The sequence below is a fragment of the Mytilus edulis genome, chromosome 11, assembly GCF_963676685.1.
Source record: "Mytilus edulis chromosome 11, xbMytEdul2.2, whole genome shotgun sequence".
NCBI lineage: Eukaryota > Metazoa > Mollusca > Bivalvia > Mytilida > Mytilidae > Mytilus > Mytilus edulis.
In genome coordinates, this window is record NC_092354.1 from 58,225,600 (window position 1) to 58,249,533 (window position 23,934).

General features: G+C 31.7%; 2 protein-coding genes and 1 long non-coding RNA gene across 3 annotated transcripts; all 3 read right to left on the minus strand.

Annotated features, from left to right (window-relative positions):
* Window positions 1–580: 580 nt before the first annotated feature.
* On the minus strand, window positions 581–2,475 carry LOC139495907 (uncharacterized). Its single transcript, XR_011657497.1, has 3 exons — window positions 2,324–2,475; window positions 1,410–1,478; window positions 581–1,010 (listed from the first exon to the last, which is right to left on the minus strand). It is a non-coding gene; the product is annotated as an uncharacterized lncRNA (long non-coding RNA).
* A 10,819-nt stretch (window positions 2,476–13,294) lies between these two features.
* LOC139495908 (heavy metal-binding protein HIP-like) lies at window positions 13,295–15,625 on the minus strand. The gene is made up of 2 exons (XM_071284316.1): window positions 15,414–15,625; window positions 13,295–13,722 (listed from the first exon to the last, which is right to left on the minus strand). Exons 1-2 carry the CDS (start codon window positions 15,523–15,525, stop codon window positions 13,325–13,327), a joined length of 510 nt encoding a protein of 169 aa, XP_071140417.1. The 5' UTR covers window positions 15,526–15,625; the 3' UTR covers window positions 13,295–13,324.
* Window positions 15,626–21,842: 6,217 nt separating this feature from the next.
* LOC139494899 (complement C1q tumor necrosis factor-related protein 3-like) lies at window positions 21,843–23,343 on the minus strand. The gene is made up of 3 exons (XM_071283038.1): window positions 23,211–23,343; window positions 22,786–22,854; window positions 21,843–22,249 (listed from the first exon to the last, which is right to left on the minus strand). The coding sequence occupies exons 1-3, from the start codon at window positions 23,287–23,289 to the stop codon at window positions 21,843–21,845; spliced, it is 555 nt and encodes a 184-aa protein (XP_071139139.1). The 5' UTR covers window positions 23,290–23,343.
* Window positions 23,344–23,934: the final 591 nt, after the last annotated feature.

A 23,934-nucleotide genomic window follows, 5' to 3' on the forward strand; every position in this document is an offset into this window, starting at 1 on the left:
GTCGTATTGCTTATGTAATTACAAATCCGGTACAGAGTCGGTTTTGAAATATGTACTTATTGTTGACAGCTTGGCGACTTGTTTTTGTAATTATATGAAGCAAAATTAGAACAAACACTTTTCAAATGCTTTTCATCTCATTCAACCAAATGAATTTGAACTGAACATATAGCAAAAACTAGAAATATAAAAACCAAAACAGAAAATGGGGTATGTAGAGGCAACTGTATTTTACAGATGTTCAAAAGTCATAAACCGATTGAGAGAAAACAAATCCAGTTTACACATTGCCAATGTGACAACTCTCCATTAGAGACCAGATGAAACAGAAAATCTATCATGTGCGCAGTTGTTTTTTTGCATTAGGCAATGTATTACGTTTATATAATGTCATTTAAGTACAAATGTGTCTGCACTGGATGCAGGTTTAATGTGTATTGAAACATTTATTCAGCTGATCATTTCCAATGTTTCAACGCTCTCAAATGTTTTCTGTAATTTTTCAATCATTTAAGCATTTTGGAAGATACACTTTATGCACATAAGAACCTATCCTATTCTTTTCAAATATACAAACACGTTTTATATATACACATTTTTAATAATGCAATTTTGGAGAAGGTAACCCGTAAAATAGCCCCAATCGCCACTTATAGTTTGCGATCCTCGGCCTGGATAATGACGCACTTTGACAACATCTCCCTTGTGCAGATATATTACGGCATTCATCGATCCTGCATTTGCTCCACCGCTTGGTGCATGTCCTTTCGATATTTCGCTGCTGTTCTTTACAATTTGAAGATGTAAAGATGTACCTGTCTGTAGAAATGTACAGGCAAAGAAGTATATTCCATCAAAGGGTGCTGTGAAATGACCCGTGTGTTGGTTATATGCTTTACCAATATTGGTTATCACGTGATCAAAAATTACAGTCTGTGTCGAACCAAGGGTTACTTGTGGAGTCAATCGTGCATGAAAGGCAACTTTATTGGAAGGAATCGCTGAACCTGCTATTTTAAAAAAATTAAAAAATCAACGGTTGTATCCACTTCTGATGCATACATGTCTTATTCACATCAAGTCTAAATTAAAAAAAAAATTCATACTTGTAAATGTATTTAGATGTATGTCTTCTTTTATGAATTATAATTATGTGATATTTGCTCTACTCTTGAATTGTTTTTATATATTTCAATTTTATTGGAATATGTCCTATATCTAAATTTATATAATGTATTTTTCACAATAAATTCTTTTGTTACACATTATTTAAAAAATTACAACTGGGAATTTTATTGTGAAAACTTAAATTTGGTCAGTCTTTCAAAAATCACATTCTCAATATTGTTTAGTGACTGAAAACTGTATGCATAACTATTTGTTTTACTTCTATAAAACATTTAACTTACTCTCTCCAAGAAGTCTGTTGGTTCTCTGAAGAGTATCAATTGCTTCTATTACTGCTGCTTTTGCTTTACCTACAAAATATACAATAAACTCATGATAGATACCAGGATTGCAATTTTGTATTGGCGCCAGACGCTCGTTTAGTCTATAAAAGACTCATCAGTGACGCTCAAATCGAATAATTTTGAAAAGTCCAAATCAAGTACGACGTAAGAGCTTTGATGACTTAAATTCAGAAAAAGTTTATCCACATCCCATCCAGCTAGAGGTTAGATTAGATTATTGTGAATACAATATACTTGATCTGTACCATTTATAATTCAGACCTGTTGCAAAATAAATAAAATGTTTCAGAGCTATGACCATCAAAGATGAGTGATGTAGCAGGATGAAATTCCAATTAAACATGTTAGCAAAACAAATTAAATAGTCGTTATGTTCAAACAGTGAGTAAATAATTAATCTTTAACCAGAAAAACATCTTTCAAATCACATTATTATGTAATATGGACGATTACGATTTTGCGCTTAATAATTTAAGAAGAACTCATACGTTATATGTAAGATAAGATAAGACAATTTATTTTAAGTCGGGTTATATAAAATACTACAAACATAAGCTCTGTAGAGCTTTTGCCGACTTTAATAACAATAACAACACATAAAATATTAAGACACATAAGACAGATACAGCATACACAATAGACAATATAAAGACAGCTATATTGTATAAGCAAAGGTCATATATATAAATCAAGCACAAGCAGGTAAAGCACTACACTAGATTATAAGCACATGCACAGCAGACAAATAAATAAGATGAGCTATTTCTAAAAGTCAGGCCCATTGTCGTCATATTGACATGAAAAACACGTATATCATTATTATGTAGAGAAACGCAGCTTGGACTACTTACCAATTTTTCGGCAACAGTCATCTCCACCATAAACATATGTAATACTTATGCATGTTATAAACAATAGGCTAATAAAAATATACTTCATTTTTGCTTTAAAAATTATTTCCGTATTAACAAACTGGTCGGTATGACATGAATCTTTAACAATGTGGTAAAGTGCTATTTCATTACCTTACATATTATCATGAAGTTATTAGATACCATAATGATCATATTGCGTGCTAACAAATGACAATACAACCAATACAATAAAAAAGTGCACGTTAGATTTTTAGATTGCAACATTTATTGACCAGTATTTGTATGCTGTATATGTCAGATGGTCAAAAGTAAAATCACAAAAATCCTAAACTCCGAGGAAAATTCAAGGGGTAGTATTGCTGGTTGATTATCCAGCGGCACAAATTACAATCTAAGGTGCCCTATATCTGCCATGGAGAAACTGAGTTGACATAATTAATCTCGATAAGTCATCAACATTTTTTTGACGATTTCTATCTCCACTATTTATCTACATAACTGGTAAAGATAATCCGTTATCGTATACTTTGTATACTAAACAAAGAATAGTGGTGATAGGAGTTTAATGTATTTTTCGTATTTTGCTGATAGACATCGTATCAATTTCAAATACTTTTTCAGATGTATCTTCATTTAAAGCAGGTGTACCTCAAGGGTCAGTTTTTGATCTTATATTATTCTTAATATTAATTAATGATTTGCCTTTATGTAATCCTAATCAAAATACAGATCTTATTGCTGATAATAGCACTATTTCGGTAATTGGGATAACCAAATGGTATATAAGTCAGACACTCAAATATTTGTCATTGGTTTGATGAAAACAAGTGTTATTTAATGTGTAAAAAACTAAGACAATGTGAATAGGTTCAAAAAGTGTGGTGAAGAGGACATACTTCTTTAATCGAAAACATGTAATCATTTAAATATCATATAAATCTATATTCATTGGTTTTAATTGTAATAGTGTACTCTACTTTACCCAAAAGCACAATTATTTTATTTATTTAGAAATAAAAAAACAACATAATCTATGATTACAGATAAAGTACTAGACCCGATTCGTAATATTGACTGTTGGCCAGTGTGTTTGATCTTCTGTCCAAATGGAAAAGTTATGGACGCACGTGCTTGTCCAACATGCCAATATACATGTAAGTTATATATGTTAAAAAAATGTTTCTGCTACAAATCACGAGGCATTGTTTTATTTGTACATGCCATGCTGTCCATCAAGGGTCCTTGATCGGAATAGTATTATATTCTTATTCTTATTCAATATATGAAGTTATAGTTATGAGCTAACTAATTGGATGAACACATGCATGTTTTCATTATAAGTGCTCCTAGAAATCATACATATTACACAAAATGTTACAGAATGTTGTAAAGTTATAAAATAAAGTGCACACGCACTAGCTTAAACACAATCTTCCAATAATAAATTCTTTTATATGTTCTCATTTTAATAATAAGATTACAACATGTTTGTACTAGTATTTCATTATGTAACATGGTTTTGCATCCATTTGATGAGTCCTTTTCATCTAATTTTTATAGTGTGTTCTAAGGTTCCGCTGTTACATAAGTACCGACAAATATGAGCAGAATTAACCGCTCACAAACATGTTTAACCCCGTCACTTTTTTTGTTAGAGTATGCAAGCCTGTAGTTCAGTAGTTGTCAGTGTTTCATGTCTCTCGTATTTCTTTTCATAACTTTATTTTTGAACAATTAGGCCTTTCGTTTTCTTAAGAATTTTGAATTGTTTCATAGAAAATGTGACAAGATTATAGGACAGGTTGACAATTTAAAATATAGAGAACAGATGTCAGTTAAGAGTTTTTAGTCTAAATTTTGATTTAGTATTTGCATTTGTACATACTGATAACTGAAAACTTAATTACACATCTCATTATATAATCTCCGGGTACCTTTTATGTAACGGAACCTTCTAACTCTTTCCCGGGGGAGGGGTCTTCACATTTGGTATTTGTTTCGGTTCATGTTCCATCTTTTTTCTGTGAAGTGCATGGTTTAGGAACTTTTTATTGTGTCGTAATTATTTTTCTTTTTTGGCACTGATGTTACCTGTTTTTAATTCGAACTTTGATTTATCGCCTTGATATTTTTTATTTCTTCTTTTGTTTGTGAAATTGCTACAAAGATTGCATGTCAGCTTAAACTTGAAACTGCTAAAGGTTCCTAAACGATATGTTTTATGTGTGCAGTAATCCTTGATACTATCGATAACTGTGGCATATGACATATCTCTGCGATTGAGAACTATTTTAACCACAGGCAGTAATATGTCAGGATATCAAAATGTTGTTCATACTTCCAAACTGTCTACAGATTTTCTGAATATTAACAAAAAAGGAGATGTCCTGTTTAAGCTAGTAATATAACAACGTACATGTACATTGTAACGACAAATAAACATTACAAAAATAAATATCATAACACATTAATTAATGAACACATCAAATATTTCATACTAACAAATAATTTGAGAATAAAGACATGAAAACAAAAGGAAACTTTTTGAAGCGAATCAATGGATTTTAATCGAGTGCATCCTTTTACAGTATAAATACGACACAAACACACCGAATAGCTAGTGGAATTCTATGCGCAAATTTTGTTCTTGTGGACATAACTTAAATAAGTGTGTGTGTTTTTCATAATAAAGCGTGGGATCTTAATATATTATCCAAGTTTACGAAAAGGATGTCAGCTGCACAATGGTAAGTATAGATTTGAAACTTATTCTTATATTCTTTCGTTAAAATCCATTGAATCGTTATTGATAACAAAACATAACAGTAAATATTCATCAAGATCATTCGATTATTGTCATTACATGTATATATAAAGAATCATTATGAAAAAAATATACAGATCTTATTATAATATAACTGACAAGTGTGCGAAAGTTCATGCAATCATCATAAATAGTTTTTGAGATACGGCGCGACATGTGAAAAAACACCACCCCTGTTTTAGTTACAAAGTCCCGTAACTCAATTTAAATAAATGTTTCCCCGATATATTTCGTAAGATAACACATGCATGGAATATGTTTATTAAAAAATTAACATTTAATCGTGTAAAAAGGCTGTTAAATACAAGAAAACATCGCAACTGCCACAGACTCCGTCATTTTAAAGGAAAACCTCTCGTCATACTTCCATCCGGAGACCGGTGACACAGTAATGATGTAAAGAACATCCTTGTTTTTTTTATTCTGCACCAACCACAATTTCAAACTTGTATGTTTTTTCTTCGGTTCTGTTGATCACAACTTGTACAGCACCTGCACTTGATGACTTAAAACAAAAGGTTGTGTACACTCATTACCTGTTTGATCATGCGTTGCAGATATTTCCCTAATTCTGCTTTCATTCTCGTATATGTACATGGCCATCAGTGCTAGAACAATAGCATTACAGAACAAAATTACATGTCTTTCAACAGATTTCTTCAAAACAAATTCTAGTGTTGAGGATATTTAAAACCTAATATGGTGTGTATTTCGTTGTCTACAACTATACACAACAAATAATCAAAGGAGGAAATCATTATTTTAAATAATCAGTCGGGTAAAACGGGTAGAGTTTATTCTACATTTAAACCTAGCGTGTACCGATTGATAATTAAAGATTGGTTGTCGCTGTAAAACGGCAATGATTTGAATGTAAAATTATCGATTAGAGGTTTTTTTAATAACTGTGGGGGTTTTCCTTATATATTTGGCTTCAAGCTCCATAGAAGTCCAAACACACTTCTGGTACCGGTTGTGTTATCATTACCACTGGGTCGATTCTTTTCTGTTACAGCCCGATGTTAAATCCAGCTCAGTGTGTAGTAGTTCTGATTTGGCATGCAAATACTGATATCGTTTTTATTGACATTCGCTTCTTAACAAAATTGAAACGGTTTTAACTAGCTGATAATATCTTCCCCATGCAAAGCTCTGATTCATTGTCATTGAATTTTGCTCTATTTTAGATTATGTTGGATTTGATCAGCTCTTTAACGTCTACATTAGTTTTGTATTTGATTTATACATTTTTTTGCCTCTAGGGTCCACGAACACAGATTAATTGTCGACTTGCTCATCGGGTGCAGTTTAATTGAAAAATGTACACTTTTAAATTGACAAAAAATATTTTTTGAGATTTTGTTCTTTCCGCGAAAATAAGCGGACATCTACACCCTGCTTAAATAATCCGCTATTGTGTCATAGTTTTTAATTTGTCATGGAGAACTGGTGACGACAGATTTATTGCAAGAAGATGGATATACTACTATAAAAGGACAACAAATGTTACTTTGTCCACGAAAACCAACTGTCTATGATTATCTTTTCAGTTTTTAAAAATAATAAACATTATTTGTTATTTTTATACTTAGCAGTCAGGTGAGACGGTTAGTGTAATATTAATCAAGATTTCAAAAAGACAAGAAAAACTTCGATTAGAAATGAGTACATTTACGCCGGTAATAGAAAGGAAACATCGTATTGATCATAACAAATCCTTTTCACCACTAGCTGCTTGTTTGTGTGATATCTCGGTGCTGTTGTAAACACTTAAAGATGTAACTGATCTCCAACGCATCGACTATGTATAAATGCATGTGTGTGGACATTTTGTTTCCAAGCATTTTTTTCTCCTAGCTACATATTAATGCAAGATATTTGAAGAATTAAACAAATATCAAGTATTAATGACAAAAATATTTACAAAAAAACCGAGGTACAACTAGTGTGTACGGCAATGACCGAAAAACGCTGTATGCTTTCCAAATGTTTTACATACAATCTGCAAAATTTGTTGAATAAGACAAAAAATGACTCTCACTTGACCATCACATTAACTAAAAAATAAGTTCCTATTCACAAGGAGTTACAATGATCTGAATTGTTAAGCACGTCAAACAATTTATCGATTAAACCGCTTACTGATTCAAAGACCCTGTGTTACCTTTCACTTTATTTTTGTCATGTTTTAAAATCCTGGATTTCAATGCGAGTTCTGTTGTTCATAGACATATTTTGTGTGCTGTATTGTTAAGTGTTGGTTTGTGCTTGATTTGGCTTTTCGCTGAGGTCTCTCTTTTTATCCTACTTTAGGTAACTGTAAAAACAATAGACTACTTTGAGACTGGAAAGTAAAATGTTCACATTTGAAATATCAAAAAATAAAGTTAAAAAACTTCATGTAAATTTAGTCGGAGTTACTACTGTCATCAATGAGAAATCTGAGTACCGGTGCGTTAAAGAGGGTGTGTATCACAGTTAAGCGATATAGATAAAATATCCGGCTATTTATCCAAAAAATAATATTCAAAACTAATCTATTTACTTAAAAATATATGATAAATTATGTCTTTAAATGCTACTATTTAGTCCTACATTCCTTTATTAATCGCATATAATCGTGTATGCGTTGCTGTAATCCTTGTGTACTCATGCAATACTCTACTTACAATACTTTGTACCACTGCATACTGTCATCCCAATTCTGTAAAAATCAAAACAACTACTAGAAACTCTTTGGCATTTATAGTAAAACCTCTTCTAACAATTCAATGTATCAAAGCATAATCTGAGTTCGATAACACTTTATCGACATCGTTCCATGCATTTTTTTTGCCTAAGATGCATTTTCTGACACCCTGTTACCACGACATCAAAAATGTGCTCATGTAAAAAATAAAAATACAAAAATGTTGAAATCAACACTGAAAACGCCAATAAACATCAAGCTATTATACCTTATAATATTAATACTTTCAACAATTTAGAAAAGAAAAAAAACACACACGTGAGTGTTACCAAGGTTTAAAAAAAAAACACTTAAGGAATGACTTTCATAATTTTTCTGTCTATGAAGAAATAACATAAAAAGTTTGGTGCACACAGAATAACGCGTGTACCGGGTTATTAAACAGTGTGCACCACATTTTTTATGTTATTTCGAATAGACAGAAACATTTTACAGTCATTTCTTATAATTTAAATCTTGATTCCATTTTAAACCGTAGAAAAACATGAAAAAACGTTGAAGACGTCACGGTCACTATGTCTGTCGGCTGATAACAAAATAACGTCAGCCAATCAGGAGACGCATTACATCCAAAATTAAATTATTAGGTTATGTTGGTTTCAATATAGAATTATGCATTGTATATTGGCGACAAATGGTGTATTCTTTAAAATGAACCTTGTTAATTGTAATGTGTGTACACTTTCTAAGAAGAGGCAGAAACTATAGAAAACTTACTTTGGGGTTTTCATTTTGTGGCGCACATTTTGCACAATCTAAATTTATGGATTTTTGATATAATTCATATCGAAATTCCACTAGAATTGAATATTTTCAATTTTGGGTCTATGAATATTATAAATTGAATTTTATTTAAAATAAAGTTATATGATCAAGTATTTTATTTGCAGATGCGAAATGCAGGACCTCATGTAAAAGGACTTCAAAATTACATAAAAGAAAACTTGATTTTAGAGAAACATAGTTACTCAAAACATTCGAATGTGGAAGAATACAACTCGTACTGGAACTCTTGTGCTAAGGTGATTGTTTTAATTTAAATGAGGTAAATACATATACATATGTGTGTATATGAGTATTTGAAAGTATTTGTATACTGGTATACAATAAAAATAAATATATTTTGATACCTATAAGTTTTTGCAGAAAAAAATAAACTAGAAAATTTAAAAAAAAAAAAACAACACAAAACTACAAGGAAAATTCAAAACGGAATGTCTCGTATCAAATTGCAGAACCAAAATTATAAACGAATGAAAAACAACTGTCATATTTGCCTTTCCTTACTTTGATCAGACATTTCCTTATGCAACAAATGTCGAAATGCATTTAAGAATTGAATGCTGCTTTTTGTAAATTTATTGGGGTGTAAAAGCGTTAACCGAAGTACATTTTGTATGAAGCGCGGAAGCGCTTCATACTAAAAATGTGCGCACGGTCACGCTTTTACAACCATATAAAGTTACAAAAAGAAGCATTCAATACTTATAACTACATTTTTTTAGCTAGAATCATGAAAACACGATTTTTATCAAGTTTTCATTTAATTTACCTGTGCACTTTATTGTGGGGCCTCGTGTCATCATGAATGATAAATGTTATTGTCTAATACAATTGTTTCAGGAATAGCACGTGATGTGCAGTTAGCCAATCAGAATAACGTATTATAATGAAACATACATCTAATGTAATTATTTAGTTATAAAATGATGACATGCATCATGTTTATGTTTATGATAATATAACGGATTTACTTCAAATGTGATTTGCATGATATTTCTTATAATAAAGACCTTTACTAAATACAAGTCGGTGTGCAATTCTTCCAGAAATAGTTTGAGGCCATTACTATCCTGTGTATCGAAACGACTTCCCTCTAAGTGAAAATATTTCGTTAATATTAGCCATTTTCCTTGTTTGACCGAGTATTAATCAAGCGATATTGCTACCTTTAATAGTTTCTTGTAGAAGCGAGCATATTTTAATCGATGTATTTTCATGTTGGATGGTGCAAGTTTGTTTAGTTTGTACTCACATAAAAAGGGATGATGCTAATAAAGTACCCAGCTGATACAAAATTTTTGTTGTGGTGATGTATAAGTTACCTCCCACGTGCACTCTGTCTTATCTTAAGTGTCATTCTCTGTAATTCATGGGACTGTTCACATCAATGTCACAGATTTTAAATATCTTTTTCAATATCAAGCCAATATGATGCCCTGATAACAAAAATAACTTTCATTTTTGTTTTGGAGGTTTCTGTTGCCATGGTTACAGGGACCATATATATAAGCCCAGTATCAGAGTAGCAAAATCTCAAAATACATAATTTTTCAACTTTCATTATTTTTAACAAATATACATTTTTAGCCTAAATCATAAGTATACTGAACAAATAAAGGTCTGGAATAACACAATAAAGTAAATAGACATTGACTTGAATTCATTAAAAAAATTAAAACTTGTATATAAAAAGTGCCGATTTTGCATTTTTTTCAAAATGCTGAAAAAGGCATTTGGATACATTTTTAGCTGTTACAGGTAAAACATGTACTCGAGATGCGACTATGACAAAAGAATTGGCATTAACAAAAGAGATTAACAGGAAACTTGAAAACAGTTTTATTTTGCAGCTAGATGTCACATAATATTTATTCTTAGTTAGGTCTGGAAGTTCTAAGAAACTTGATTATACAACACGGTCTGTGTCTAGAATGAAACTATTTTTTGTGACGCTAAATGAAACTTACAAAACCTTTGAATAGACTTATTAAGAAGGGATATAATTACGATACTGTTGTCAAGTCATTAAAGATTGCATATTTTGGCGTTAATATTGAGTCACTGATAAGGTCTTTGCATCGGAACTAAACACATTTATTCTAAAAACAGTTGTTGGTATGACACGGGTTATGTTCTTCTCATATATGTTATGATGGTATGATACTAAACCCCTAACGGGAAGGATTGTGCCTGATGTTCATATGATGAAATCTTAATCTTTCAGTCAGTTTAATTGAAGTCTGGAGCTGGCATGTCAGTTAACTGCTAGTAGTCTGTTGTTATTTATGTATTATTGTCATTTTGTTTATTTTCTTTGGTTACTTCTTCTGACATCAGACTCGGATTTCTCTTGAACTGAGTTTTAATGTGCGTATTGTTATGCGTTTACTTAACTACATTGGTTAGAGGTATAGGGGGAGGGTTGAGATCTCACAAACATGTTTAACCCCGCCGCATTTTTGCGCCTGTCCCAAGTCAGGAGCCTCTGGCCTTTGTTAGTCTTGTATTATTTTAATTTTAGTTTCTTGTGTACAATTTGGAAATTAGTATGGCGTTCATTATCACTGGACCAGTATATATTTGTTAAGGGGCCAGCTGAAGGACGCCTCCGGGTGCGGGAATTTCTCGCTACATTGAAGACCTGTTGGTGACCCTCTGCTGTTGTTTTTTATTTGGTCGGGTTGTTGTCTCTTTGACACATTCCCCATTTCCATTCTCAATTTTATTATCAATACTATGGTCATTTTATATAATTTCCTGTTACAAAACTTTGAATTTTTCAAACAACTAAGAATTTTCTTATCACAGGAATAAATTACCTTAGCCGTATTTGGCACAACCTTTTGGAATTTTGGGTCCTCAATGCTCTTCAACTTTATACTTAATTATCTTGATAATATTTTTGATCTGAGCGTCACTGATGAGTCTTATGAAGACGAAACGTGCGTCTGGCGTATTAAATTATAATCCTGGTACCTTTGATAACTTTTTACACCAATGGGTCGATGCCACTGCTAGTGGATGTTTCGTCCCCGAGAGTATCACCAGTCCAGTAGTCAGCACTTCGGTGTTAACATGAATATCAATTATAGGGTAATTTTATATAAATTTCCTGTTACAAAACTTTTAATTTTTCAAAAAACTAAGAATTTTCTTATCACAGGAATAAATTACCTTAGCCGTATTTGGCACAACCTTTTGGAATTTTGGGTCCTCAATGCTTTTCAACTTTGAACTTGTTTGTCTTGATAACTATTTTGATCTTAGCGTCACTGATGAGTTTTATGAAGACGAAACGCGCGTCTGGCGTATTAAAAAAAAATAATCCTTGTACCTTTGATAGCTATTTACACCACTGGGTCGATGAAACTGCTGGTGGATGTTTCGTCCCCGAGGTTATTACCAGCCCAATAGTCAGCACTTCGGTGTTGAGATGAATATCAATTATATGGTCATTTTATATAAATTTCCTGTTACAAAAAGTTTAAAAGGCCAAAAAAGTACGAAGTTGAAAACAGTACTGTGGTCTTGTAGGTGTTCTTTTTTTCTCTTTTGAGTTGTTTTGCACTGGTCATGATGGCGCCCGTTGTGGCTTCAAGTAGTTTTGGCAATACGTTTAAGAAAAGAAATGACATGGAAAAATTGAAACAAGATAAAAAAAAATCGAACTGCATGAGTATACATGTATTTGGACATATTGGTAAATTTTAAATAACAAATTTATAAACACCTTTTATCATGTTTATTGAGTTTATAAATCTATATTATTAAAATTAGATGAATAAATTGAATGAGTGGCTTAATATTTATTTAGTTGTCTATCTGAATTCTATTATTGGCACTCTCACCCATGGTGACATTTGTAACCACATGGAACGTCAGATATTTTATATTTACCAGTTATGTTCATGCATGTTCCTTTGTATCTGCATTTCATGAACATCTTGTTTGTATTCCAGCATCATGCACTAACATGTTTTCCAATGAGTATTTTCAATGTTGCATCTCTTAAGTTCTTTGTCACTATATCATAACAGTACTTTAATTATAAATTATATGTTACTCACATGATAGTTGATACCCGATTACGGTCAACAAAATCATTTAAACGTCATATAAACATTCGATAATAGAAATATACATTGTGAACACATAGTCAACTTTAAATCCAAGTTTGAAAAACCAAGTCTTCATACAAATATATTAAGGTATATCGTGTTTTTCTAAAGCAGGGATATCATGATTTAGTTTCTCAGATGTGATTTATTCCGTTTAATAAAATATTTGTTGTAATATCCAGTTTTATATAGTTATTCAATTTATCCAGTTAATGTATCAGTCAAGTTCGACAAATGTCTTCTTTTCAACCGTTGTGTGTTGATTTATGCATTCAATCAAGTTTTTTTATAGAATCTAAAAAATCGATATGTTCTTGCCAGTAAATTTTGTGGTTAATGGGATTTTAAATATTTATCTCTCAAAGGTTTCTGTTTTTGTTTGAAAATAATAATTGAATTTTTGAGCGTTTCTGGGGAAACATTCTATATACACACATATGTCGCTGCTATACATATCAAATATACAAAGAACATTCTCTATAAACATTTTTAATAATGAAATATTAGAGAAGATAACCCGTAAAGTAGCTCCAATCGCCATGTATAGTTTGCGATCCTTGGCCAGGATAAAGACGCACACTGACAACATCTCCCTTGTTCAAATATATTACTGCGTTCATCGATCCAGACGCTGCTTCACCACTTCGTGCATGCCCTTTTGATATATCGCTGCTGTTCTGAACCATTTGAAGATGTAGACGTGTACTTCCGTCCTGTAGAAATGTACAGGCAAAGAAGTACATTCCATTAAAGGGTGCTGTGAAATGACCAGTATGTTGGTTATATGCTTTACCAGCATTGGTTATCACGTGGTCAAAAATAACAGTCTGTAACGAACCAAGGGTTGTAGAATGTACCAATTTTGCATGAAATGCAACTTTACTGGAAGGGATCGGTGAACCTGCTACCAACAAAAAAAAATCACTAATATAGTGTTATTAAATGGTTGTTTCTGTATTGCTGCTGTTATAGATACGAGGTTAGCTGTTTTGGATCCGAGACTCGAAGAATCGAGAGGAAATACAGTTAATCGAATATCTTTGAAAGGGCGAATACAGAAACAGCCTTTTCATTACACTTTTATTAAATAATCTTAATTCTTCAATTAAATAAAGCAACTTACATGGAGTTGAGGAAGTTACAGAAATTCCTTTTTGAACTTGTCTTTTCACATGTGTGATAGATTTACATTTTCAGTTGTATTCTTTGATTTCTCGTATTTGGCACAACATTATGAAATTTTGGAGACTCAATGCTCATCAACTTGGTACTTGTTTGTCTTGATAATTTTTTGATCTGACCGTCACTTATGAGTCTTATGAAGACGAAACGCGCGTCTGGCGTATAAAATTATAGTCCTTGTACCTTTGATAACTACTTACACCACTGGGTCGATGACACTGCTGGTGAACGTTTCGTCCCCGAGGTTATCACCAGCCCAGTAGTCACATTTCGATGTTTACATGAATATCAATTATATGGTCATTTTATATAAATTTCCTGTTAGAAAACTTTGAATTTTTCGAAAAACTAAGGAATTTCTTATCCTAGGAAAAGTTTACTTTAGCCGTATTTGGCACAACTTTTTCGAATTTTTGGTCCTCCATGCTCTTCAACTTTGTACTTGAAGTTACCGGGACCGATATTATAAAATAGCTAGATAAAGAAGATCTATGACTAAAAGTTTCAAGAGTCAATTCTAATGTTATTATCTAATAGTCACAATTTTATATGATAGTATAAAATCAGCGATACTTTACAAAATAAACTAAAAAAACAAATGAAATATAAATCAAAAAAGACAATAAAACCACCAATAAATAAAAAGCTGCACCACGAGCGTCTTTTGAAATTAACATAATGTTTTTAGAATAGAAAGGGGGTTGTACAGGAAGTCATGCGAAGTATATTCTGTCTCATTTTTTATTCCTGTTAAATTGGAAATGCATATAAGAGACAGAAAAAGAAATTGCTCACAACATGCTTTATATGGTGTTTTTTTTTTACCAAAAATCTCAATACAAATTCAATAACTTAATAATAATATAAAGAATCATTATGAAAAAAATATACAGATCTTATTATAATATAACTGACAAGTGTGCGAAAGTTCATGCAATAATCATAAATAGTTTTTGAGATACGGCGCGACATGTGAAAAAACACCACCCCTGTTTTAGTTACAAAGTCCCGTAACTCAATTTAAATAAATGTTTCCCCGACATATGTCGTAAAATAACACATGAAAGGAAAATGTTTATTAAAAAATTAACATTAAATCGTGTTAAAGGCTGTTAAATACAAGAAAACATCGCAACTGCCACAGACTCTGACATTTTAAAGGAAAACCTCTGTTCAAACCAGAGACACAGTGATGATGTAAAGAACATCCTTGTTTTTATCCTGAACCAACCACAATTTCAAACTTGTTTATATTTTTTTTCCGGTTTTGTTGATCACAACTTGTACAGCACCTGTTCTTGATGACACAGCATCAACGTGATGGTATTTTTTACGAAAGAAAAGGAAGAAGTAAATGCAAAGTCTTAAAACATAGGTTTAATAGCACAATAGGTTGTGTACACTCATTACCTGTTTGATCATGCGATGTAGATATTTCCCTAATTCTTCTTTCATTCTCGTATATGTACATGGCCATCAGTGCTAGAAGAATAGCATTACAGAACAAAATTACATAATCCATGTCTTTGAACGGATTTTTTCAAAACAAATTCTAGTGTTGAGGATATTTAAAACACAATATGGTGTGTATTTCGTTGACTACAACTATACACAACACATAATCAAAGGAGGAAATCAGTATTCAAAATAATCAGTCAGTTAAAACAGGTAGAGTTCATTCTACATTTAAACCTAGCGTGTATCGATTGATAATTAAAAATTGGTTGTCGCAATGATTAGAATGTAAAATTATCGATTAGAGTTTTTTCTTATAACTGTGTTTTTTTTCCTTATATATTTGGCCTCGAGCGCCATAGAAGTCCAAACGCACTTCTGGTACCGGTTGCGTTATCATTACCACTGGGTTGATTCTTTTCTGTTACAGCCCGATGTTAAATTCAGCTCAGTATGTAGTAGTTCTGATTTGGCATGCACATACTGATATCGTTTTTATTGACATTCGCCTCTCAACAAAATTGAAACGGTTTTAATTAGGTGATATTATCTTCCCCATGCAAAGCTCTGATTCATTTTCATTGCATGTTGCTCTATTTTAGATCATGTTGGATTTGATCAGCTCTTCAACGTCTACATTAGTTTTGTATTTGATTTATATATTTTTTTGCCTCGAGGGGACCACGAAGACAGATTAATTGTCGACTTGCTCATCGGGTGCAGTTTAATTGAAACATATTCACTTTTAAATTGACAAAAAATATTTTTTGAGATTTTGTTCTTTCCGTGAAAATAATCGAACATCTACACCCTGCGAAAATAATCCGCTATACGGTATTTGTATGTACATATGCAAGATGTCAGATGCTTGCCCCGGGAAGCTTATTAGAACCTTTATTTTTATTTTCGATCAATTTATCAATTTACAGTATACAATAGAACAGGAAAAGATCTAGGCTTAAAATAACGGTATACTAGGTAACAAAGATTTACTGTATAAAAGAATGATCATCGAAAGATAGTTATCGCTGACGAATAATTGATAATCAATATGCATTTGGTGATTAAAATTCACATCTTTAACTTTACTTGAAGCATTTCGTTTTTTAATTGAGATATATATGTTGTGTGCATTGCAATGCTAGGATACAATGCTGCGATATCTTTTTGTATCGTGTAACTTTATCGTGTTGTCATGGTTGCTTCGAGATTCAAAAGAAACTTACCGTACAAGGTTTATACATGTACAGTTGACTATTACGATTGAAACACCTATTATGTCATAGTTTTTAATTTGTCATGGAGAACTGGTGACGACAGATTTATTGCAAAAAGATGCCTATACTACTAAAAAGGACAACAAATGTTACTTTGTCCACGAAAACCAACTGTCTATGATTATCTTTTCAGTTTTTAAAAATAATATACATTATTTGTTATTTTTATACTTAGCAGTCAGGTGAGACGGTTAGTGTAATATTAATCAAGGTTTCAAAAAGACAAGAAAAACTTCGATTAGAAATGAGTACATTTACGCCGGTGATAGAAAGGAAACATCGTATTGATCATAACAAGTCCTTTTCACCACTAGCTGCTTGTCTGTGTGATATCTCGGTGCTGTTGTAAACACTTAAAGATCTAACTGATCTCCAACGCCTCGACTATGTATATATGCATGTGTGTGGACATTTTGTTTCCAAGCATTTTTTTCTCCTAGCTACATATTAATGCAAGATATTTGAAGAATTAAACAAATATCAAGTATTAATGACAAACATATTTACAAAAAAACCGAGGTACAACTAGTGTGTACGACAATGACCGAAAAACGCTGTATGCTTTCCAAATGTTTTACATACAATCTGCAAAATTTGTTGAATAAGACAAAAAATGACTCTCACTTGACCATCACATTAACTAAAAAATAAGTTCCTATTCACAAGGAGTTACAATGATCTGAATTGTTAAGAACGTCAAACAATTTATCGATTAAACTGCTTACTGATCCAAAGCGCCTGTGTTACCTTTCACTTTATTTTTGTCATGTTTTAAAATCCTGGATTTCAATGCGAGTTATGTTGTTCATAGACATATTTTGTGTGCTGTATTGTTTAGTGTTGGTTTGTGCTTGATATGGCTTTTCGTTGAGTTCTCTCTTTTTATCCTACTTTAGGTTACTGTAAAAACAATAGACTACTTTGAGACTGGAAAGTAAAATGTTCACATTTGAAATATCAAAAAATAAAGTTAAAAAACTTCATGTAAATTTAGTCGGAGTTACTACTGTCATCAATGAGAAATCTGAGTACCGGTGCGATAAAGAGGGTTTGCATCAAAGTTAAGCGATACGGATAAAACAGCTGGCTATTTATAAAAAAAAATAATATTCAAAACTACTGTATTTACTTAAAAATATTATGTCTTTAAATGCTACTACTTAGTCCTACATTTCTTTATCAATCGCGTCTAATCGTGTATGCGTTGCGGTATTCCTTGTGTACTCATGCAATACTCGACTTACAATACCACTGTATACTATCATCCAAATTCTGTAAAAATCAAAACAACTACTACGAACTCTTTGGCATTTATAGTCAAACCTCTTCTAACAATTCAATGTATCAAATCATAATCTGAGTTTGTTAACACTTTATCGACATCGTTACATGTATTGTTTTGCTTAAGATGTATTTTCTGATATCCTGTTACCGCGACATCGAAAATGTGCTCATGAAAAAAATAAAAATACAAAAATGTTGAAATCAACACTGAAAACACCAATAAACCTCAAGCTATTATACCTTATAATATTAATACTTTCAACAAATTAAAAAAAAACAACACGTGGGTGTGACCAAGGTTAAAAAAACATACACGTGGGTGTTACCAAGGTTTAAAAAAACATACACGTGGGTGTTACCAAGGTTTAAAAAAAAACTTACACGGGGGTGCTACCAAGGTTTAAAAAAACATACATGTGGGTGTTACCAAGGTTTAAAAAAACTTACACGGGGGTGCGACCAAGGTTTAAAAAAACATACATGTGGGTGTTACCAAAGTTTAAAAAAAACATACACGTGGGTGTTACCAAGGTTTAAAAAAACACTAGGTTATGTTGGTTTCAATATAGAAGTATGCAAGTTGTACACTTTCAAGGAAGAGGCAGAAACTATAGAAAAGTTACTTAAGGGTTTTCAAATTGTAGCGCACATTTTGCACAATCTAAATTTATGGATTTTTCATATAATTCATATTGAAATTCCACTAGAATTGAATATTGTCATTTTTGGGTCTATGAATATTATAAATTGACTTTTATTAAAAATAAAGTTATATGATAAAGTATTTCATTTGCAGATGCGAAATGCAGGACCTCATGTAAAAGGAAGGTGATTACGTTCATGTAATTATCTATCTGCTTGCTATATATATATATATATATATATATCTTAACTGTTTATCTAGTTATATGTGTTTATAATTTTGTAGTTTGTTATAAAGCTGTATAAAAGAAAACTTGATTTTAGAGAAATATAGTTACTCAAAACATTCAAATGAGGAAGAATATAACTCGTACTGGAACTCTTGGGTAAAGGTGACTGTTTTAATCTAAATGAGGTAAATGAATATACATATTTGTGTATACGAGTATTTGAAAGTATTTGTAAACTGTTATACCAATAATTACATTAAATGTATGTTTCACTATAATACGTTATTCTGATTGGCTAACTGTACATCACGTGTTATTCCTTAAGCAGTTGTATCACACAATAAAACTTTTCATTCATGATGACACGAGGTCCCACAATAAAGTGCAAAGGTAAATGAAATAATAACTTGATAAAAGGCGTGTTTTCATGATCCTATAGGTAAAAATGTAATCATAAGTATTGAATGCTTTTTTTTTTGTAACTTTATAGGGGTGTAAAAGCGTTGACCGAAGTACATTTTGTATGAAGCGCGGAACCAATAAATTTACAAAAAAAGAACATTCAATTCTTATAAAAATAAATATATTTTGATACCTGTAAATTTCTGCAGAAAAAAATAAATTAGAAAAATAAAAAACAACAAAACAAAACTACAAGAAAAATTCAAAACGGAATGTCCCCTATCAAATTGCAGAACCAAAATTATAAACGAATGAAAAACAACTGTTACATTTTCCTTTCCTTACTTTGATCAGACATTTCCTTATGCAACAAATGTCGAAATGCATTTAGTTACAAAATGATGACATGCATCATGTTTATGTTTATGATATGAATCATGGTAATATAAAGGACGTACTTCAAATGTGATTTGCATGATATTTCTTATAATAAAGACCTTTACTAAATACAGGTCGGTGTGCAATTCTTCCAGAAATAGTTTGAGGCCATTAATATCCTACATATCGAAACGACTTCTCTCTAAGTGAAAATATTCCGTTAATAATAGCCATCTTCCTTGTTTCATCGAGTATTAAATCAACAGATATTGCTACCTTTACTAGTTTCTTGTAGAAGCGAGCATATTTTAATCGATGTATGTTCATGTTGGATGGTGCAAGTTTGTTTAGTTTGTACTCACATAAAAAGGGATGATGCTAATAAAGTACCCAGCTGATACAATTTTTTTGTTGTGGTGATGTATAAGTTACCTCCCACGTGCACTCTGTCTTATCTTAAGTATATTGATTGGATATGCCTCTTTCAACAGAGTTTTAGTTTGTTCTTATGCTGAACTGTAACACCAAGCTTCAAACCACAACGATTTCCCTTTGTTCGTGGTCTAGGAATATAGTTTCCAATAATTATATGGGCTTTGTCTTCCTAAGTATTCTGTCTACTGTTTTATTTAAAATATTTACTATGTAAATGGTCCTATCAGCTGCATAAATATTAAAAAATATAAAACATGTGGAAAAAAATTATTGTTGAAAGTGAAAGTAGTGATTTGGCCAAAATGAAAGTAAAAAAGAAATAGCCGTCGTCATTTATTCAAGATTCAAATCCTACCATGTTATTGGGCTCTCAAAAAGAAAAAGCTCGGATGGATTGTCCTGGAATACTTATATTTTTTTAGAATAATAATAGTCTAAAAGAAATAATTTATTTCATGTTTAAAGCGGTGCAAATTATTTTAATTTAATAATTTTTACGAAAAATGCATTGTAGCCAAGGGAGAGAAAAATTGTTGTCTCAGGCCCCCACTGTCCCATGTCAAAGGAGGATTAGTTCCTTCAAACGTGTTTAAACCTGTAACACTTTGAATGTGCCAGTCATAAATAAGGGGCCTGTAATTCAGTTGTTGTGATCTGTTGCCGTGTAACATACATGTTTTTGTTTTTCGTTCGTTAGTTTATACTAATACAATTTGGAGTTAGCTCCTTGGTGAAGGGCGTATGGTGACCTACAGTTGGTAATTTTTGTACCATTTGGTCTCTTATGTAGAGATTTTTTATAGGCAATCATTTCCCATATTTTTTTATATTAACACAGTTGTACGTTTCCACAACAGAGTTGCGAAAGATAGCAGAGGGACAGTCAAACTTATAAATCGAAACTAAACTGACGACGCCAAGGCTAAAAAAGAAAAAGATAGACAACCAATAGTCCACAAAATACAACATAGAAAATAAGGACTAAGAGACATGAACCCAATCAACATATGTGGCTGTTCGTAGATGCTCATGAAGGGTAAGCAGATCCTGTCTCGCCAACTTTTTTTCAGAGCATATACTAAAACATAATTTTATTGTATTTTGATAATGCATTAGTCGACGTTGCTGTTTTCTTTATAAATTGTATATTTTAGTTTTCGAACGAGTCAGTATTGATGAAGTATGTTGTACTGTTCAATAAAATCGCGTACTTTCTTCAACATATGTGGCTGTTCGTAGATGCTCATGAAGGGTAAGCAGATCCTGTCTCGCCAACTTTTTTTCAGAGCATATACTAAAACATAATTTTATTGTATTTTGATAATGCATTAGTCGACGTTGCTGTTTTCTTTATAAATTGTATATTTTAGTTTTCGAACGAGTCAGTATTGATGAAGTATGTTGTACTGTTCAATAAAATCGCGTACTTTCTTGTCAGATTACGCTTTGTATGTATTGTTGAAATGTTCTTATGTTAAAAATGTTAAAAATAGTTCTTATGTTAAAAATAGTTGAAATTTTGGAAGAAACATATATATTCAAAACTAATATGAACACGACAATAGATCCAAAACCCTGTTGAAATTTTCTGTTATTTAGTTCCTTTACTTAAACACATTGTAGTATCTCATGAACATTACAATAGATACATATACACGTCAAACTTTACAACTGTATTTATATCAAATAAACAAAAAAGTTTTTTGTTAAAAATTTTAATAGTGAATTTTTAGTTTTTAGATACGGTAACCCGTGAAGAAGCTCCAATCGCCATGTATTATTTCTGGTCCAAATCCAGGAAAATGACGCACTTTGACAATATCTTCCTTGTGCAGATATACAATTGCATTCATTGCCCCTGTCTGCGATCCGCCACCAGATGCTGCGTGCCCTCGTGATATCTCGCTGATGTTTTTTACCATTTGAAGATGTAATACAGTTGCATTATATGGTCTAAGAAATGTACAGGCAAAGAAGTAAATTCCATCATAGGGTGCTGTGAAATGACCCGTATGTTTGTTATAGGCTTGACCAATATTGGTAATCAACTGATCAAAAATTACTGTCTGTCTTGAGCCGAGGGTTATATACGGTTTCAATCTTGCATGAAATGCAACTTCAATGGAAGAGATTGGAGAACCTGCTTTTATAATTAAAAGGAAAAAGAAAACAATCAATGTTTGTACAATCTATGTAATCAATTATTGAACTAAACTACATGACTTAGTGGTTGTTAACAGCTTGTTTCACGATGTTTAGTTTTCCTTATGTTTGAGTTGCTGTGTTATCTATATGTCTGTTGTTAAAATCGGTGGAACGTTTTGTATTTCTACGTCAGTAACTACTGATGATTATCGAATACTTCCATTTACGTATTCTTACTTAAAGACTAAAATGATTTACTAGTCTAAATGAATAAATTCCATTTAAAATTATGAAATTTAGACTGAGTATAGATTTATATAGCAGGATACACTTCAAGATGATGCTTATCCTGTTGTCGCACACTGTTTCGTTTGTTTTGATATTTTTATTTACAAACGCTTTACCGAAGAATTTTATGGAATTGACTTTCAAGCTGCTTGTTCTATCAATAATCATATTTTGCTGATTGCTGTGAACATTGCTTGTGTTCTCTTTATATTTTTTTATAAAAAAAATCATCTTGCTAAAACTTACTCTCTCCAAGCAGTCTGTTGGTTCTCTGCAGTGTATTAATTGCCCCTAATAATGCTGCCTTAGATTTACCTAAAATAAGATGATTTTTACAACATTTGTGTGTAAACTTTCATACCTGGCCTCTACAATTGAAGCTTCTAATACAATATATTTGTAATATTACTTTGAACTCTTAGTCAGCATCAACCCTTAATCAATGAAACCAGGATATGGAATCGTTATAGGAGAAGCCAATAGTACAAAGACATGTACAGGTCATAAAAACCAGTTTCAAACGCACAATGTTCAATCAAAAAATAAATATGTTACTTTTGACAAGATACTTTTCTATCAACCTAAGAAATAATTTAAAACTTATGTTGTAGACTACAGATGGCATTTCTTTGATTTTAAAATGAAAAAAATCAAACAAGTCAAGTACATACCAATATTTCGGCAACAGTCCTTCTCACCATAAACAAGCAAAATTGTACCGAACAGTATGTTAATATATAGGTTTCTCATTTTGGTCCTGAGAAGTATTTTTTATAAATGAATCGGTATGTAAAATATCAAACTTTAACAAAAAACTAACATTTGATTTCGTTTAGCAGTGATTACTAAAATAATAACATAGAGTCATTTGATATTATAATGATAGTATTGCGTGCAACTAAAAACTTTCCATCCTATTCACCAATCAATAGATTCGTTTAACCTATTTGGAAAGCTGTACATTTTGAAAAACAGTATACAACAATACCGAGCTCCAAGCTAAACTGATGATAGTCACTTTGGAGACTACTTGAAAGATATTTGATAATCATCCAGCGACACATATTACACTCATTTTTGACACTGGAACATGCACATTTTACATTAATATATTGAGCTTTATTTCAAACTATGATATTACCCTCATGAACAGATAGTTTCGAGCAGCGACGCAGTCACAAAATAGCACATGCAAATAAGAAAAGAACAAAACACAAAATATTTGGGAAAACATAATGATATGAAATATTTTAGTCATGCTTCTGATTAATATCATATTCTGTCTTTTAATCAAGAAAACGTTGGGTTTGTTTTGTATTTCAGTGACATCTTGTTAGGTACCTTAAACTTGGTATACTAAACCTGATTGAGTGCTGCCGCTAATGGACCTTTGGT

Excerpts from the sequence above, each read along its gene's own strand:
- LOC139495908 (XM_071284316.1), bottom strand. The coding sequence starts at position 15,525 with ATGGATTATGTAATTTTGTTCTGTAATGCTATTCTTCTAGCACTGATG. Across the intron at positions 13,723-15,413 it reads TACATCGCATGATCAAACAG|GTTCACCGATCCCTTCCAGT; the intron begins GTAATGAGTGTA and ends TGTTGGTAGCAG.
- LOC139494899 (XM_071283038.1), bottom strand. The coding sequence starts at position 23,289 with ATGAGAAACCTATATATTAACATACTGTTCGGTACAATTTTGCTTGTT. Across the intron at positions 22,855-23,210 it reads GGACTGTTGCCGAAATATTG|GTAAATCTAAGGCAGCATTA; the intron begins GTATGTACTTGA and ends ATCTTATTTTAG. Across the intron at positions 22,250-22,785 it reads CAACAGACTGCTTGGAGAGA|CAGGTTCTCCAATCTCTTCC; the intron begins GTAAGTTTTAGC and ends TAATTATAAAAG.